We start from the raw sequence: 19,634 nt of genomic DNA, 5'->3' as shown, positions 1-19,634 counted from the left end.
GCGAGGCTCCTTTTTCTGGGCGGTTCACACTAAATCAATAGGTGGGTAGGTTAGGTTCGTTAGGTAGCTTCAGCAGATGCCCGAAGGGCAAACCGCCCAGAAAAAGGAGCCTCGCGTAGCGGGGCTCCGTCAACCCAGGTTAAGAAGGAAATGTTCTAGGAAATATTGAGTTTCAAAGTACTGTCATTGTGTTATTAGGCTTTTTATACGTAGCTATTTTGAGCACTAGACCAGGGGTTCCCAATCTTTTTCAACATGTGGCGCAGTTACAAGTTTAGTATTTCGCAACGGCGCCCTTGTAAGCCCCGGCGCCCGGCGACACGACGCTATATTATTTACCGATGCGAGCGCTCAAAGAGGTACCCGCAAATATTTGTGGTTTCGGATAATGATAGAACTCACGGCGCCCCTCTTTACTTTCTACGGCGCACCAGGGCGCCGCGGCGCACACTTTGGGAACCCCTGCACTAGACATATTGACTTTCAAAGTATTGTCATTAAGCTATTTGAACGTAGCTATTTTGAGCACTAGACATATTGACTTTCAATGTATTGTCATTAAGCTATTTGAACGTAGCTATTTTGAGCACTAGATATATTGACTTTCATAATATTGTTATTAGGCATTGTACAAAGGAGTTTTGATTTTCGAAAATGAGATCGTTCGATTAACAGTGTATTAAGGACATGCATTAGACATTTTGAATAATTTAGGAATGAGGAATAGCAATTTCGTACATTAGACATTTTGATATTTGATGTTCTGTATTTAAGAATTTCGTACTTAGGATTTTTGATTTTCGAAATTATGCTACATAACCGTTTTAAAAAAAATACCAGATAACTATGAAGTGTGCGTGTATTCACGATTGTGAGTCCAGCCAGACAAAAAGCAGCTATCAGTGGCTTAAAATATAAAGTGTTTACACGGTTCCACCCAGTTTAGAGCAAAACTAATACTAAACTAAACGATATAATTTGAGTCACTCGCAACAGTAAATAAATATAGTTCACAGATGTCAATTGCCTAGTAGATATGCTATTTTAGAATTTCTGAAATAAATATACGAACATCGGTATTTTAAACTTTTCTGTGGATTATTAATGATGGTTGGAAAGTCACTATGTTATTTTAGTTAGGTATTTACTTTGCACAATTCATTCAGCGTTTTCAGAACACGTCAATGTTATCCAGATCCCTATCATAATTCTTATAATTATAACATCAAAGACAATCTTCTTGGCACAGGATTGACAGAGTGAAGGCCGATCACACATCGCACGTTTCCAGATTATCGACAGAAATTGACATTTTGGCAGTGCAGCTGGAATTTTTCTAATTTGACGTCATATTAATTTATTCAACATCTATAAAAAACCTATCCTACGTATTAAAATCACTTTCAGTTGTGCGGATTGTGCTATTTTCCTGGATCCATTAACGTTTATCGTATCGTACAAATCCTGAAGCATTAATTAAAAATAAACAAAAAAAGTATAGTGGGATCTAGCCTACAAGTAACCAATTTAATAATAATAATATTTATAGGCGTAAGGATGTTTATAGGCGTAGGTATGTGACGACCCCATCGCCCGCTGGTTTTACCAGTGCAATCAGTCAACGCAGGGCAGATTGTGGCGAGCTGTTGGGGAGTAGCGACCTCACGTACCCGAGTACTCCTGGGGAGTTCTGTTAGCCGCAAGGAGGGTGGGTGGGACAGGATTCTCTGCCTCTGGCTTGCCTTAACCGGCCGCCCAGAGTGGAGTCGTTAGAGCTATAAGCTCCAGGGGTGGAAGTGAAAAATTGCATAAGACGCGAGTTGGCACAGTGGCTGCTCGCAGCCACTGGGTAGAAAGCGGCGTACACCTCTCGACACCCCTGAGCCGCTCACACCGGTGTTGCCCTTGAGCCATCCTAGATGTCGCTTTTTGTGGGGGCCCATCTTGTGGGGGCGAGTCACCGTCTGCCGGAAATAAAATTGAATACCGTTTTATTAGGCAGGCGTACGGTTTTTTATCCCATAGCCCAGTATTTAGTCCATCGCTTTCACCCAATAGCCCAGTTCATTTTAGATTCCATCAACCCTGAAATAGTCCTTACACCCTGGCGGGTGCTGCCTCTGCGTGCGTCCCATGACACGGGCAAGGGCAACATCCGCTAGGTGTACCCCTTACATTTCATTAAAGTGTCAAAAGGGCCTCTACGTGTTGGCTTCGGCTCCGCGCACGCCTCCCAAAGGTCCGGAACACCATTGTTCCGTGATGGGAAAGACATATAATAATTCAGCCTATATATACGTCCCACTGCTGGGCACAGGCCTCCTCTCATGCGAGAGGGCTCGGGCTATAGTCCCCATGCTAGCCCAATGCGGATTGGGGACTTCACGTACACCTTTGAATTTCTTCGCAGATGTATGCAGGTTTCCTCACGATGTTTTCCTTCACCGAAAAGCTAGTGGTAAATATCAAATGACATTTCGTACATAAGTTCCGAAAAAAACTCATTGGTACGAGCCAGGATTTGAACCCGCGACCTCCGGATTGAAAGTCGCACGTCATGTCCACTCTGCTACCACCGCTTCCAACCAATTTATTTCTAAAAAAATAAAATAATCATGTTACAGATTAACTAGTAGGGATAGGATGATAACGGTTTTATTTATCGTTCTAATGTCATGTCATGTGACAATCTTACATATACTATAATGGTATCAATACTGACGTACTATTACAATATTAGGGTTAAGTTGACTGCAGTAGCTAAAATAAATCCCCGGCGAAATAGTTCCAAGATCCGGCTATACGTAATGGTGGGTGTCTATGTGGGTTTTGTTTAATATTTCAAATCTCAACTGACGAACGGCGTTGAATGGACTGATGACGTACAACATTACTTTGCTGTGCTATTCGATGAAAGAATCAGAGAGAAAGAAAATTATGTTGAAAAACAAAGGACGCCGACATAATAATTTAGCTTTTACAGAGGTTTATAAACTGTTTGTCTAGTCAAATGAGTAATTGGTAGTGGGAGGCAGACGTCGAGTTTAACGCGATTTTATTAGTGATAAAATCTTTTTCATAAGAGACGTATATGATGGCTATTATTACTGTACACATAGAAGACGTATTCCAAAACTTCTAAAACCTTCCATCCGTGTACTCTAGCCTAGTATGGCTGGACGTAGCAGACGTCTAACGGAGAATGAGTAATTGAGTGTGCGGATGCTACTGAGACCAAGGCCTAAGAGCTTTACACAGCTTCCTGAATTTAGTAACTAACTTCAAGGACGCTGCAATACGTAGAAGTGAGATGGAAATTATACCATTGTGTGTCACGTTTAGCGTATAGCGCGTAGCGGCCTCTCCGCCGTCAGTTACTAAATAAATGTAGGTAAAGCTCTTTGCTTAAGAATTTTTGCACCTTCCTGAATTTAGACAGGCAGGGACGCATGAATGACGTGAGATGGAGATAGCATACCTACGATAGGTATAGGTCTCACGCTACTAAATTGAGGAAGATGTGATTAGGTCTTTATACGGACACTATTAACTATAACAACGAACGGACATTTTGAATTGGTCGCCTTGTAACAGCCAGTTTTAACAAATAACCATGTATTTTGGTCATACACATTTTATAGTATGATCAGCTCATTCGCCTCTTTCCTGTAGACATAGTTAAGAAAATCTAAAGGTAATCTTTACGCTACACTCTTATAGGCGGGGTCATTTTTTTCAGTACTTGAGACTCAAATAAGAAAAACGGGATACACATGTACCAGACCCGTTAACTTTTATAATATTGTCCACAGAAGTGACTTTTTCTAAAATGTGTTTGACCCGTTTATGCATTCAACTATGACAATAAAATCTGGGCTGCGGGAATTCTCTACTCTTACTAACAATAAGAAAGATTGTTATAGTTCAACTTTCAACTAACAAAATCAAGGGCTAACCCCACCCATCAGGCAAGTCAGAAGATAATGTTTGCTTGCAGCTGATTGCAAAGTAAATGGGAGTGTGGGCTTGGTTCCATTAGTCGCGCGGCGTGCCAAAGGTCACCGCCGAGGATACAATTAGGTCTGGATATACACTTGTATTTGGAAGACGTGGTTTATATCAATTTTTAGCTGGTATAGAATTGATATTTATATTTTTTCATCTGTTCCTACAGTACTCTAAGAATTTTGCTAGCAGTCGTGGCTGGCCTTAGGAGGACTCCTTAAAAGGGCTTCCCAAATGCTCGACAAAGGTAATAAGGCACGGACATTTTTAAGTATCAGTACCACTTCAAAAGAAGGGCATGCATCGCCCATTACCATCATCATGGTTAAATTCGGATTCCGACTGCAGCAGCCTTGCTGTGGCAGCGCTACTGCTGCTGACTTACGGATTGAACATTCTAATCCCAACAGCAATGCGGCAACGGCAGCAATGCCATATCAAGGAAATTGACGGTGACATCCCTATTTCTTGCTGCTGTAACCTTCAACTTTCAGCCAGCCGTAATCTTCATATGCCAAAGTCTAGTATTCTATTCTAGAATTTATTTCGTTCAACAAACATACACACTGTTTCCATGACATAAAATTATTCCATCGTTATTTAATTTCGGGATTTGCTGTTTATATGAATCAGCAAACCGCGATATGACTGATTCCATTTGATTGGTCTGACCGACCAAATGATAGGGCATAAAGAGTGAATGGCGAGCATCGGCGGTCGTAAAGCTTTAACGACGGTGCTAATGAGCCGCGTGGCCTTTATTTCAGGGGTTACAGGAAATTACCGTTACTTCAAATGTGTTTAACATTTTGTTTCATAAAATAATCAGTGTCTCTTTTTTCAGCTGTGCATTCTTGCCGGTCTTGGTTGTCATGATGGAAACGATATCAGAGGGCGTCATGTAACAAAAGATAAGTCGAGGACTGAAAGACCGCTTCTATGGATAATATCCACTTGTACATGTTCAGCATTTATTTATCTATTATTTTCCGATATATCCTAATGATGATTTTAATCTGATTTTAAGCCGTCGTTGTATTGTCGATGGTTCCCGTGCCATGGTACAGGGTTCTTTAACTGTTGTTTTTTAAGTATGTATATATATGTTTTTTTTTTTAATAATGAACACCAATTAAGTATGTCAGTAGACAGTAAACTTTCGGAGTAGTGAGAGATTTGACAGATTTTTTCTGACTTTTGTTCAACAATCTTAAAACTCTTTGAAAATAAAAAGAGAAGAGAGGGATTGTTTCCGAAAAAATGTTGACCATTAACTATCATTTGGCATGTCACAAGTCATATGTAAATACCGTTCCTACACATGTAAACATCTACATAATAGAACCCATTTACAATTCGCACAACTCACCTCGAGTTCAGCTCCACTTACAATCTACAACATTATACAATAAATTTTATGGGATATGGACACAAGCCGGGATCAGGCTTTTTTCAATCTTAACCACTAAATTGAGATCTTAAGGTAAATCAAGACTCACCTTATAACCAAATCGATTATATCTTCCTGCTCAAAAGCCTTGCAGTAGAGATGCAGCACTTTGAGACAGGCATACTGCAGCCCCGTCCAGGGCACATCAGCAGCCTTCAGAGCTTCGTCCCAGGGGCAGTTCTCGTGCCTCGTGAGACACAACATGCCTTGCTCGGTCTCCGTTGGAGGCATTAGGTTCCACTTTTCATTCCACTTTGTCTTTAACTATCTGCACTTGTGGCACTTTTTTAAACACTTGGTGAATAGTTTTTCGAGGGTTTCGTAGATTTTATACAAATTACTCTGTTCTGTTGCAAAATGTTTTGTGTTACTTAGATTGTTAAGAGACAATGGGATTCGGAGACTGCGTATGATTCTGTTTGTCACGTGGCTACTTTATTCAAGGCAGGCAATACATCAGCTACCAGTTACGCACTTAGTGATTAAAAAACAACCCAGAAAAATGAGGGAAAAATATAGTTGTGCTTGTGCGGTTCTTGAGAACGTTCTCCGTTTTGTATGGGGAATGTTCATATGTCCATTAGTAGCAAAGATGATGAAGATGTTCTTACTAATATCGGTACAAGGTCAGTTTAGGTTTATCAACAATGCAAATACAGGGGTGCCCCATGGTGCACGTAAACAAATGATAACAAACAAAGAGTAATCACATTAACGAACAAGTTTTGATAGTGAAGAGAACATTTGGATCTAACCTCCCATTGTACAGTCAGCATCAAAAGTAGCGGATCAAATAATGTTTCATAAGTTCTGTAACAGCTTAACAAAAAGTGATGTTTGTAATATGGAACAACTAAGACTGTAAAATATGAGCGCGAATTTTAGAAATTTATCTATGTTAGGAAAAGTTATCCGGAATACCAGATACTTTTGGCGCGTTGTTTCATCCGCTACTTTTGATGCTGACTGTACGTATAACTACTTATTCTGTTAGTAGTTATTAGAGGAGTCTCATCACCTCATCAGTTCTGTTGAGGTCATAAATAAGTTTGCATTTACATTGTGTACAGGAAAACTAAACAGTGTAATAAAATCAATGTTTAAATGTCACGAAATAAGCAAGTTATTGAGAGTACTAGGACAATTTACAAGAACTTTACCCTTTCCAGGAATATGCAGCCGGATAAAGGATATTTTTCAATTATGAATGTAATTCAGAGTACATTTGGTATGAAGTCACACAAAATGTAATGTGTAATGTGTGCTCACGAAGGAATCAACTACACTTAGTCATGGTTGCCTTTTTGTTAACTTACTAGGATCTATACTAAGAGTACCTATTTTAAATTCACCGTCCCTCTTTCGGCATACGTATCTGTCTGCGTCACGTAATGACGTCAAGGTGTCTAGGGTACGAAAATAACATAGACTTGATAATGATACAGGTAAATATGCCTATACCTATGGCAAATCGTAACTAACACATATACCTAACAAAGGCGTTTATAATTAGTTATTATTTGATATTAATTTTTCCTGCTCCAGTACAAAACGGATAATATAAATAATACCGTTAAAGAATTTAAGTTCCGACCCATTTTGTACCTTGTCACAGTGACAATAGTATGAGGTCTCTAGCGACTTTCATATTGATTATCGCTGTGACAAGGTAGGTACTTACTTATTAAATTCTTTGATTGTACATACAACAATACCTTAATCCAATCTGTTACAATTAGAAAACGTTATTGCAAAGACCACCGATGCCGATGGTTAGTTGAGAATGTTGTTAGTACAGTCAGCATCAAATAGTGACGGACAATGTAGCCAAATATATCGTAAATACAAACCTTTGTTACCATAGAAATGATGATGTGTCTCGATATATTTGGCCACTTTGGACGTCATTATGTATTTCATTCTGACAAATTGACAATACTAACACAATTTTTGCAGCCAATATCAGCAATGTATTGCTGACAAAAATATTTGGTTGATATGAATTGCAAATGTTACATTGTTCAGGTAGGAGTGAACTTGTAAAAATGTTAGTAGCTACCTTTTTTTCGTAGTTTGTCAAAGATTTAATTGTATGTCTAATGCACGCTGTCAACACCGGATACAAGTCAAGCAACGCAAGTTGTACTATGACACAATAAACCAAATAAGGAATGAGAGTGGAGCGCAGTCGGGCCGAGGAAGTGGCAATTTAAACAATTCAGCCGCTATTGTTTGGGTTCGCTTAGTGCACGGTTATCACTGAAAGACTTGTACACACGCTAGACGTAAATTACATGGTTAATTAGGTCATTGACCTTTGCCAGACAACTAACTTGCATAGTAACTACTTACTATGCCAATGAGATTAACACGTATGACGTAAAATTGGAAGCTTAAAATATCCAGCTAAAACAAAAACCGTAGCTAAATATTGCCATCGTTATCGACAATAAAATTGTATGTGTATGTAGATTGTAAGGATAACAGAAATAACATTTATACATTTCTTCTCTCTTTTAGGAGTGGATGTTTGTTTGTTCGCTCATAAATGTTAACTTAACCACTCATTGGAATGGATAATTTCAAATTGGCGAAATCATGCTATTTATTTAAGCATATAGGATGGCATAGCATTGTAGGCAATATACTATACTAATAGACTATTTATTACAAGTCGACATCCAGGCCACGCAGCCAACCGATCGCATCCGGTGTCAAATTGGTATAGAGATCCTCCGGGCTGCCTTGAAAACGTCTCTTAGGGCATAGTTCAATCATGCTAAGCGCTCGGGAGAAAAATAGGAAATCGATGATTTTAAAAGAGTTCAAAGGATTCGGTCTAGCCTCAGGTAAAATATCAAACACTTTTATGCACCATGTTACCACATATGCACTTAACTTATCAACGGACGTCATCGTGACAAAGGTAACATCCCGAAACTTATTCTCGCTGAGAAAGCATCATAAAAAAATGAAAGCAGAAATTAAACATTATTTTGTTCTAAATTAGTCTGAATTATTTACTATACTCGGTAGTACGGGTCCTAATCACTTAGTACCTATATTTATATTAACGAGATCTGAGACTGCTACAAAGTACCTACTTTTAAGTTGTTGCTCGGTAGGAGACACCATAAAAATAAACGAATACGATAAGAATTCCGCAATTACGCATGGGTTTCGTTTTTGATTCGCCGGTTGACACAGATTGTAAATATAAGGATTAAATAAGAAATGTCCAAGAGGTGGGCCGACGTAGTTTCCATATTTGAATCCGAATATCTGTATGGTTCGACGAGCATTCCACGTATCGGTCACGTACTCATAACTACATCATCTAATAGAGATTTAATACTTATTAAAATCGATTATTATTATTTTTCAACATTTTTTAAGTCCTTATTTCAAAGGAAATTCACATTAATCTTAAAGAAATTTTCTCTAAAAGACACTAAACACACATTATTAACCGCTACATAATTCGCGGGTAAAAATGTTTCTAAAACAACGTACCTATGATTCGGAATCTAGAATAAAATTTAAATGATTACGATTTCTACTCATTATTATTTAGTAAAACAGGACTTAATCGCGAATAATTAAGTTTTTAAATCAGTGCATTTATTAGAACGTCGTGGTCATAATAATACCAAGCGAGGGCCAGGGGGCCGATTTTTGATTTTCTAGTGCTCGATTTCGTGTAATTCCCTTCAATTTATCTCCACTACTATAATATTTATAGGCATTTAAATTCCACTAATATAATTGAAAACGAGTGGTCAATACCACTAAATTCCCAATTTCTATTGCTCGTATTTCTAAAATATCAATTCGCCGTTTTCCACAGATTTTCGAGTGACGAATTCGAGCGCTCGAAATTAAAAAATCAGTCAAATGAAACGAAACAGAATTATAATATTTTATCCATACACATATCATAAACCCTCTATGGTGCCTTCAAAATCCGTAAATAATGGCCAACATTACGATCAACTGTTTTGTTACAACAAATTTCTTATCTGTGATAATGTACTACGTCAAAATCGATTTGGTTATGCATTTAAAATTGGAACATCTCTGAAGAAAAATGCAATTCGATTTGACCTCTATTCTAATATCAGTCGAGATGCCTTTTTGTTCGAAATGAAATGTCATTTGCATACAATTTTGACATATATCGCATGTTAGTTTGTATCGAATGATACGGACATAGGCCCCCCGACTCTAGTTTGTCTCTGAATTAAAAAAATACTACATGCGGGAAAAAAAAATTTCATTTACCGCCATTTGACGTACAGTTTATCTTTTAATTAGTTTTAAGTATAAAATGAATATGTTTTGTTGTTTTTAAGGTAACTTATAGCAAAAGTTTCGTGTAAAATAAGCAATAAAAACCTCCACCTTACAGAAAACCGCAGCCAAATAACACTTGACCCTACTCATAGTGTTGTGTTCCTGCCGGTGAGTAAGGTTGCCAGAGCTCAACGAGGGGGGTGGGGTTAGGGTCGGCAACGCGCATGTAACTCCTCTGGAGTTGCGGGTGTACATAGGCTACGGAGACTGCTTACCATCAGGCAGGCCGTATGCTTGTTTGCCACCGACGAAGTATAAAAAAAAATATATATATATATTTCGGTGACGGTACTACATATCCCCGAGTTCCGTCAAGAGAACAACGATTTGGCAACGATGCCCCAACGGTGAATATTTCATAGAAAGTTAATAATATGTGTGTAGATGAAATAGTGTATGTAACTATACATAATTAGGCATTAAAACACTCGTGTGATCTTTTTAACTCACACTCGTGTATTTTAATGCCTTTTATTATGTAGCACTCACATAAACTACTATTGTTGGATCTGTAATACAAGCACTCTTGATTATGAAACATATATGTAAAACGTAAGGACCATCTCCTGACATTTAGAGAAAAATATCATTATAGTAATACTTGGCTCCATCGAACTACGTATAATATTCGATGATAGCACATCTCTAGTTTGATTAACTCGAATCGCAGTAGACACTAAATTGGAATATAAGCTCCTTATTTGGATTTAATTAATTTAAGTGATTCGTTACCTAAAAGGCTCTGTCGGAATATGGCATAGGTAAATTAAATGGGGGTCACAGGAAACGTTTATGGCCATGAGTTCGAAATGGCGCGAGGTCTTACCAATTGGAAAATAAAAACATGTTATGAAGTTAGTATGGAATACCACAAATAGTATGGTTACAGTAACAGTAAAAAAAATTGTTTCAGGTACATATGTCTAGTCTCTAGTAGCAGAAAATAAACTTCAGTACTTATTTAACGAAATTAAGTCTAATTTAAGGACATGTTTGCTTGCCGAGTGAGTAGGTAAGTTTACCTACTCATTAGGGTAGGGTAGGGAAGACCAATGCTGCATGGCAATAAAATATACATTTTCTTATCTCAGGTCATTCCAAAAAAAGTTTGTCTTTATGTAGGTTTAGTTTCAGTTAAAGTTGCATAAGCAAACAAAATAGGCATCATCAAACTGAAGAGAAGAATCCCACTTAACAATAATTCTACACAAAAAGTAAATTAATACCAACCACGTCGAGTTAATGGTTAGGTCGATTAACTATTAGATAATGGGATTGATAAAATGCCTAATATTCTATTAGCGGTAACGATAAAACAAAATACGTTTACTTATTTTATTAATTGTCTAAAATTGATAACTGTACCCCTAGTGTAAATAAATTCGATTTCCAAACGTGACGTACGCGTTTGCGTTTAGTCTCATTTTGTATTGAATTTCGAAAGAGCGCGCCAAGTGGGACGTTTTGGAAACTCAAAATCCTATACAAAATGACACTTAACGCAAACGCGTTCGTCACGTTATGATGTCGATCAAAGTTACACTAGGGGTACTGATATAGATAACGCAATCCTTTACTCCTTCCAGATAGGATTAGATTATTAATCTTAGGATTTTGCTCTAAACCTAGTTCTAAATAAAATATCTAAGAAAACATTTCCACCCAATTTATTCACCAATCGTTTTAGTTAATTTTACATCATAATTTGTAAATACAATATTCTAAAATTGTAGTTTACGATAAATAAAAACATTTTGAATAAAACAACTAAAGAGGCAGAGTAGGTCAACATTGCTCGACGTCAGGTGTCATATCGGGCACTGTCTACAATTTGCTTTGTATTCGTTCATGCTGTGTCTGTGTCCTATTAAATCTTTGATCTGCCGCTACAAGTTCGCAGAAAAGGTTTAGAATCTCTAATTCTGTGACCTAGAATCTAATGTTATCCTGCGTTAAACATATGCTACAATCGTTGCATGCATGCATGGTTTTATGAAACGTTTCCCAGAATGAGGTCTCAGTTCCAAGCAACAATTTATAGAATTTATTTCACTAAATTTTCAAATATTCGTATACATAACATACATACCTATCATATATCTGCATTTATCCTGGTACATAATTAGATTATGACAATCACAATGCCAAACGCTCGCGTGTAATACATTGACTTTCAAGCGTTAAGATTTACAGGGGCTGTTACGCTGGTAGGTAATAAATTTATTGACGTGGTATATTCAAAGTCAAGTTTGAATGATATCGCACGTGGGTTACTTGGATTAGTGGGTTTTAGCGGAACATAAAAATGGCAGTAAAATGGGTTAGAGTGCTGTGTTTTCGGAATAGCGTAGAACCACGTAAAACTAGTGACAATTAAATCACAGGTAAATTTATAAGGAAAGTGATGAGAATAAAGAAATGAAAATAAGTTGGTATGTTGGATTATGGAAATTTTATACAAGCCGACCCATATTGCACCAAAAACAAAAACGGCACTGTTTAAAAAAATCAACGGTTCATAAGGTAACATAGTGACGATTTTTAGACTTTAGCATTAATTTTTAACAACTTCAACTTCGAGGATCTCGTCCTCAAAGAATATTGCATGGAATGACAAGACGGTACGACAGAAAAGTTTGAGAATTCCTGGTTGGCAAAGTGAATTTTGATGAATATATTAATCTCAGTTCAGTTAATCCTGGCATTACTTGCGCATTAAATCGCTCGTCAGCGTTTCTAGGAACAGAATGATGAATGCTGGGATAGCTCGTGAAAATACCCCTGCACAACAACATTAACTGACCATCGCTGGACCTTATGCCTCTGCAAATAAGGTTTACGAATTATCAGTTTACAGTGTGGGCGATGGTACTACAATACTTGGCAACTCTACAAAGTCCACATTACTAATCCCGAAACAATAATGTTCGAGTAAGCGCAACTTATGCCTAGTAGACAAAGCAATAAATAAGTGAATCTGGTTGTCTTGAAACGGATAGTAAAATTAAAATTAAGATTCCCCGGCAAGCTCGGCCGAATTTCATCTTCCCATACAAACGGAGTTTCGTTCTCATCTTAAAACTACGTGTTGGATTGTAATTAAACTTTACACATAAAATGACATGAGGTATAGTCCTGTAATTAGTTTATATAGCTCCAGTTTATAAAACAAACGAAATAGAGTAAAAAACAAGGTTTTTATGAAACAAAAATTCGATGTATTTTTAAAACTATGGTGTTTGAAGCTACATACACTAATTACAGGAGTAGATATACCTTATGCTTATCTTATTCTTATCCAGTATCAGAGCAATCTAACTAGTCGTTTTAAAATGAGAGCATATAACTAAGTTTGTATGGTGAACCGAGCTTGCTGGATGGGGAATTGGGGACCCGTAATAGTGTCGGTTTCAGAAAAATACCAACAACCTTGATTTTTTTTAATAAAACTCTGCTAGTCAACTAACTAGAAACCACCCTTATTTACCAATTGACAAAGTGCGAAGACAATTACCTGATTTTCTTAATTTAATTAAATAAAACTGATTAATTATGACATAATGCATAATGTTGTGAACTTACATCTGGTAAGAAATCTGTTGTTCAAAGTTTTGTTGACTAATAGAAATGGATTTCGTAACTTAAGATTTTAAATGTCACATAGTTCATCATGGCATAGAATTTAATTTAGTTAACCGTTACAGGTACAATATAAACCTTACCATAACCTTAATAAGTACAGAACATACATGCAGTTCAAAGAACCCTAATTGAAATGCGTAATATCGACAAAACATTTCTGCCTGGTTACAGGTTTCCCTTTACAGGAATATTGCTTTGTTGAACTCATTGGCACACATTAACATAAAAAGATTAAAAAGGCTCTCTTATAAAAGGGTGGCCCGGCGGAAATACCGAATCACACCTTTTAATATGGACAATATAGGATCGAAATCGACCTAGAAGCTAGCAAATGACTTTCCATCGTCCCCTTGTTTAAAATTACAACTGCATGTTAATTATCCTTATAGATAATATATTATAAATAAGGTGAATAGTACATTTCATACATTAAGTTTATTAAATTCGCGTTTACTAGGTCCGACAGAGCTAGTAAAAACTTTGTAAGATGTTTTTCCATATCGGTGACTAATGCAAGACAATGGCATTATTGAACTGTCGATAGGTTAATGAAGTCCATAAATCACCGTGATTAGTTTAAAATTGCCACGCAATATTCCTGTTTCTGCATGGTAATAATAAGCGATATTTACTTGCACATTTCTGAAAAGGGTCGTGCCCTTTAAATGACAAATAAAAGTACGGGAGTAGAAAAAAGCAATTATAGTATGTGATAATGCAAATTATAAACGATTTTTTACATTTCTCAATTAAATTTGCAAAGGACATATAATCAATTCAAATGGTGACGAAATGATGATTTTATATTTTTAAGTAATCATATCTTCACAATTGGACGCGACTGAAACGATTTGATACGATAGAGGGGAATTGATTTGGTCGATAAGTAGAGTCAAAACTCTATTGTAATTGCGTTCCGTTTTACATACTTAATAAACTCAACGATATTAAAATTCATCTTTTTATTTTTATAAAATAATGCAATATTTTGGTGATTTGTGCCTATTACAATGAGATATTTTAAACTACGAAGGTATGAATTTTTTTGTCCTATTGGGATTAAAGTTATTTTTCTTAAAAAAGGATTGAAACGTCAATGGCATGGAATGAAAAAAAAAACAAATGTCACCCTACCCTTCGCGTTTGAAAAAAGACTATAGTAATACACTACAAGATCTAACCACGATAGATATTATTTATTCTCGTTCTATGCTTGACTGTACTTATCGTAGCTATGATCACTTTGATATTTATAAATACAGCAGCATTCGAAATTTAACTCATGCTGAAGAAAGCACATCATATAAATCTTTGTAAACTGATAACTAAGTACGTTACAATCAACCACGTACAACGTACGTATGAACGTCAACCTCTCACCTGGATTCCTGGCGGCTCTAATCGAGGACATTGGGCTCCTCACACTAAGCTGCTAAGTGAGCACTTCGTTACTAAGTATTACGTAACCACTAGGTCAGCGGCTAAGACCATCCGTGATGTAAGGTTTCCAATCAGGTAAACAGGCCACGTGTGGCGACCTGGCGAGAACAGATTTTAAGGACATGCACACTATATTCGTGAACCTATCACACGAAATGTTTGCCTCAACATATGTTTGCAAATGCATATTTATGTACATTACACATTACGGTCTCAAAAATTTGTATTTGAAGAGTTGCTCCTAAATTCGAGTACGTTGAGTTTAAGAATCATCTTTTTGTATTCCAATCCATGTCGATTTGGCGAATATAATCCACATATGTTATTACAGCACTAGCGAATGGCGATCGACGTGACTGAAGCTACTAGGCAATGTATCGTCTAGCGCATAACCATTTACCTGATTTCATGATTTAGCTTTATTAGCTTTCTCGGCAAGTAAAATGACCTCGAAACTATTGCCACGAAAAGACAACCCAAATGACAGTTACGTTTTAGGTGTCACTAATTGCCTATGAAGTTTGCTACATAAGTACAAGCTATAACATATAGTCTGTCAAGCCATTTCCGTCAGTAGAAAAATGCGGGCAAAAAATATAGGCGCGAAGGCTTACCATCTAATTATCATCCCATAGAAAATTTTAATTTCGCGCCTTTTTCTACTGACAAACTTGTTTGACCGGCTATAACTCGTATACGTATATATTTATACAGTACTTAAATATATACACCTCGCCATTGAATACTTAATTATGTGATTTAGTGCGTTTTATGTGGTTTAGTTTAGTGGCTCCCAATCCGTTATCGTCATAATTTTCATATTCTTCGTCTACCATTTTTGTATGTATAGTCTGGCAAACACAATCTATCAGTAAGTTAGAACAAAGAAAAATAATACCCATCCCTTTTCTTTTCTTTTGGGTGCTAGTACTAGCGTGAGACAAAGATAGTATGATTCTGCCTATGTTTGAAATGAGATATCTTATCCCTTGGCTAAACTATACAAACTTTTTCGAAACAAGATTGTCATGTCAGAGATGACGACACGACATTCTTTCCTATGGAAACGATCGAACTGACTTTGGCATATGGCCCGGTCTGTATTTCTTTTCAGTACTTATATCTTATTAATTGATTTAAAACCGTGATTTTAACGAGGAAAAACAACTGTAAAATATCAATGGATTCTAAGAAGATCAGAATAATGTCAGTTGTTATGATAAAATTGAAGATAAGCGCTTTGGGCTGATTCTATGTATTAGTTGATTTAGCTTATACCAATTGCTACTATGATTGAAAATGGAATCCATTACAATAAAATATTCAAAGGAATATATTTAGACCTAATGAGTTAATGTATCCTAGTTTTTAGAATATATTTCGTAAAGAAAAATGAATACTTACCTACTTCTTTTTCAGGCAAGTATGCGAAGATGGAGAAAGATATATTTCCAGAACTATTTGTGACAAGGCCGTTCAAGGTACGTAAGAACCGCGTATTGTAAGTTAATTATAAGTAGTTGATGCGATATAAATAATATTACAAAGTAAGTTTTCAGGCGACTAACTAGTCTTATCGGTGAACCGAATGCAATGTGAATGCAATTGAGACACCAACAACTTTTTGTTAAAAATAATTTTCTAGGTTATCGTAAACCAAATGCAGTGAGCGTTATCTTTTTTTATCTCTACCGACGACATTCACCTTCAATGAGTCTTATCTTATGTATATTACCTAGATCTTGTTGTAGGCTCACATATTAACACAGCTGCTGGACAGGCGAAATCTGATATTGAGTTTAAGATAAAGGAGTGCTAAGGGTCTACTAGTGTTGGTTAAGACTCAAGTCCTTTGAGTCCTCTGCTTTAAGACTCGACTCAGTTTTTCAGACTCTCATAATTAAGATGGAACTCTAATTCTTTTCATCTTATTGAGTCTTTTTCGGAGAACTTGTATTTTTTTACAAATAACTTCGAAATGCGTTGTCTTTATGTGAAATTCATGGATGTATATAATAACGCCTATTTACTTTGCTGTTGTTTATGTAGAACTTATAAAATTGTTGACTGAGTCTTCATCCGGAGACTCGAGTCCTTTTGAGTAGCGCTCAAAAAAGACTCAATAAAGGACTCGACTCGGGACTTTAAAAACTCAAAAGTTTTTTAAGCTCTGAGTCTCGGAAAAACAAGTCGAGTTCTTCAATTTTGACTCAAAAGACTCGAGTTGCTACCAACACTAGGGTCTACTCAGTGTAATATCGAATCTCTTAGTTTGCGAAGTTCATTGAAATGTTTGTATAAGTACGTTTGTATACAAATACGATTACAGAGTTCTACAAAATAATGTTTAACAATTTGAAAATTCAATTCATTTGATGGTACTAAGGTAACGTACCTAATAATATATATGTGTATGCGCTACTGACTGCCACAACCGCTTTATCATTGTTGATACATATATGTATGAAGATATAGGTATTCAAGATTGCTCCGTCCACCTTGCCCTGACGTCAACTTGCGCTGGAGTCTAAAACGATCTTTACGAGTTCAAATGGGCAATAAATAGCAACAATTGGCCACGGATAAAACTCCACTGTATAGTTTATTTACGACTTGTTTGGCTAGCGTTGGAAACCTGTAAAAGTTAGTAATTACTTCTCTGAAATACTTTACGGCGCTGTCTAAATTGAATTGACATCTGCATAAAATTAATTTGTGTCCGCTGACAATTGACCTCCAAAAACTTCCTCTAAAGCCCGACTAGAAATATATGTATAATCATTGTCAAGAGAGCACTGTTATTCTCGTGTACGAGTATAGGGTGACACTGACAGTTCAGTTTAGTATGAAATTTTTTGTTGCAATGAAATTCCGCAATATGCCGCGGCGCGTGATCATATATTACTATGATCAGGCTTTACTACTAAATAATAAATTATTGTACCGAGTATCAATTGGCATTAGTGTACTCGTATAGGAGTATCTTTAATTCTTTGGAATGTTTTGGGCGTATACAAATGCCCAACCAGTAAAAAAAAGCGGCCAAGTGCGAGTCGGACTCGCCCATGAAGGGTTCCGTACCATTTATGACGTATTAAAAAAACTACTTACTAGATCTCGTTCAAACCAATTTTCGGTGGAAGTTTGCATGGTAATGTATATCATATATTTTTTTTTGATTTTTCATTCTGTTATTTTAGAAGTTACAGGGGGGGGACACATTTTTTCACTTTGGAAGTGTCTCTTGCGCAAACTATTCAGTTTAGAAAAAAATGATATTAGAAACCTAAATATCATTTTTGAAGACCTATCCATAGATACCCCACACGTATGGGTTTGATGAAAAAAGATTTTTTGAGTTTCAGTTCTAAGTATGGGGAACCCCCAAAAGTTATTGTTTTTTTTTCTATTTTTATGTAAAAATCTTAATGCGGTTCATAAAATACATCTACTTACCAAGTTTTAACAGTATAGCTCTTATAGTTTCGGAAAGAAGTGGCTGTGAAATAATCGGACAGACAGACGGACATGACGAATCTATAAGGGTTCCGTTTTTTGCCATTTGGCTACGAAACCCTAAAAAGCAGATGTATTGCTAGAGTAAAAAAGTATTGATCCTAAAAGTGATAACACCAGAGTCAGTGGGTTGGATTCGGCCAAGTCATTTCCATACAATCCGGCTTGCAATAAATAGTTTTTATTATGGAAATTCTTCAGAAGTTTAATTTACTATGCAATTGGTATGTGGTTGTGAAAAGACGTTGCAAACAGAACCTTAGTGCTGAATAATTTGTCATGTTTTTGCTTGGGTTTAACGACCAGGGGACCTAGACAAGATGACAACCGTTGATAGAAAACGGCAATCCAAATTTAAATAATGCATGGAAATAATCACGTGACTTTGTAAAATCTGTCGATCCAAAACATTTTTCTTTTCGTTTGGTATTTGTCGATGTAGGTACGATTATCATCTTGGCTAGGCCCCCTGGTCGTTAAACTCAAGCAAAAACATGACAAATTACTTTAGCACTAAGGTTCTGTTTGCAACTTCATTTGCGTAGTTAAGTCTTTTCACAACCACATACCATCAATTGCATAGTTAATTACACCCCCTGAAGAATTTCCATAATAAACTATTCTACAGTACCGGCCAATAATATATATTACATTTTGTATGAGTAAACAATATAGGTTCGTTTATGGAGTGCATATTTTACTAGTCATTTTATACAATTATACGATGAATACTGCAATGGAATAGCATATTACCAGAAATGCTCTAATAAAAAAAAATAAGTTTACTATATATTCAAGAACCTTTACGAAAACACCATTAAACGAGACCAACTTTTCTCATCGCTCGCACAAAGGACTAAAGAAGTGAGGTGGAAATCACTTAGAAATATAAAAAAAAGTTCTACCGTAAAAACATGGAGGTGATATATTATTGGCCGATAATACTGTATGTTATTCCCACAGGTTCAAACTCTCTCTATACCAAATTTTATTAAACCCTTTTCCAGGCCGCACCAATCTACAAGGTTTTCCCAAAAAATCCAAATTTATTCCAATTAACCCAGCTTTGATGATACCTTTGAAGACAAGTAACATTTCCTGAAAGTGTAATCTAATTTGAACCTTAAATCCGAATGCTAAAGTTGAAATTCTAATGGCGCGTATATGGTCGATAAAACGTACTATGCCTGGAAAAGGGTTAAACCGCATTTCAAGCGTGAAGAGGTGA

General features: G+C 36.4%; 1 protein-coding gene across 2 annotated transcripts in view; it reads right to left on the bottom strand.

Annotated features, from left to right (window-relative positions):
- Positions 1-19,634, bottom strand: part of LOC133519784 (four and a half LIM domains protein 2) — a 199,905-nt gene that overhangs the window by 103,528 nt on the left and 76,743 nt on the right. The window contains exon 2 of one of the 2 annotated variants that reach the window (XM_061853877.1): positions 5,505-5,802. The exons of the other annotated variant lie outside the window; for it this stretch is intronic. Within the exon in view, the coding sequence (XP_061709861.1) occupies positions 5,505-5,686 (182 nt within the window). The 5' untranslated portion in view covers positions 5,687-5,802. The remainder of the gene's footprint in view (positions 1-5,504; positions 5,803-19,634) is intronic. 2 annotated transcript variants of the gene reach the window in all.

The sequence above is a fragment of the Cydia pomonella genome, chromosome 7 (genome assembly GCF_033807575.1).
Source record: "Cydia pomonella isolate Wapato2018A chromosome 7, ilCydPomo1, whole genome shotgun sequence".
NCBI classification, from domain to species: domain Eukaryota; kingdom Metazoa; phylum Arthropoda; class Insecta; order Lepidoptera; family Tortricidae; genus Cydia; species Cydia pomonella.
This window is presented reverse-complemented; position numbering and strand designations above follow the sequence as displayed.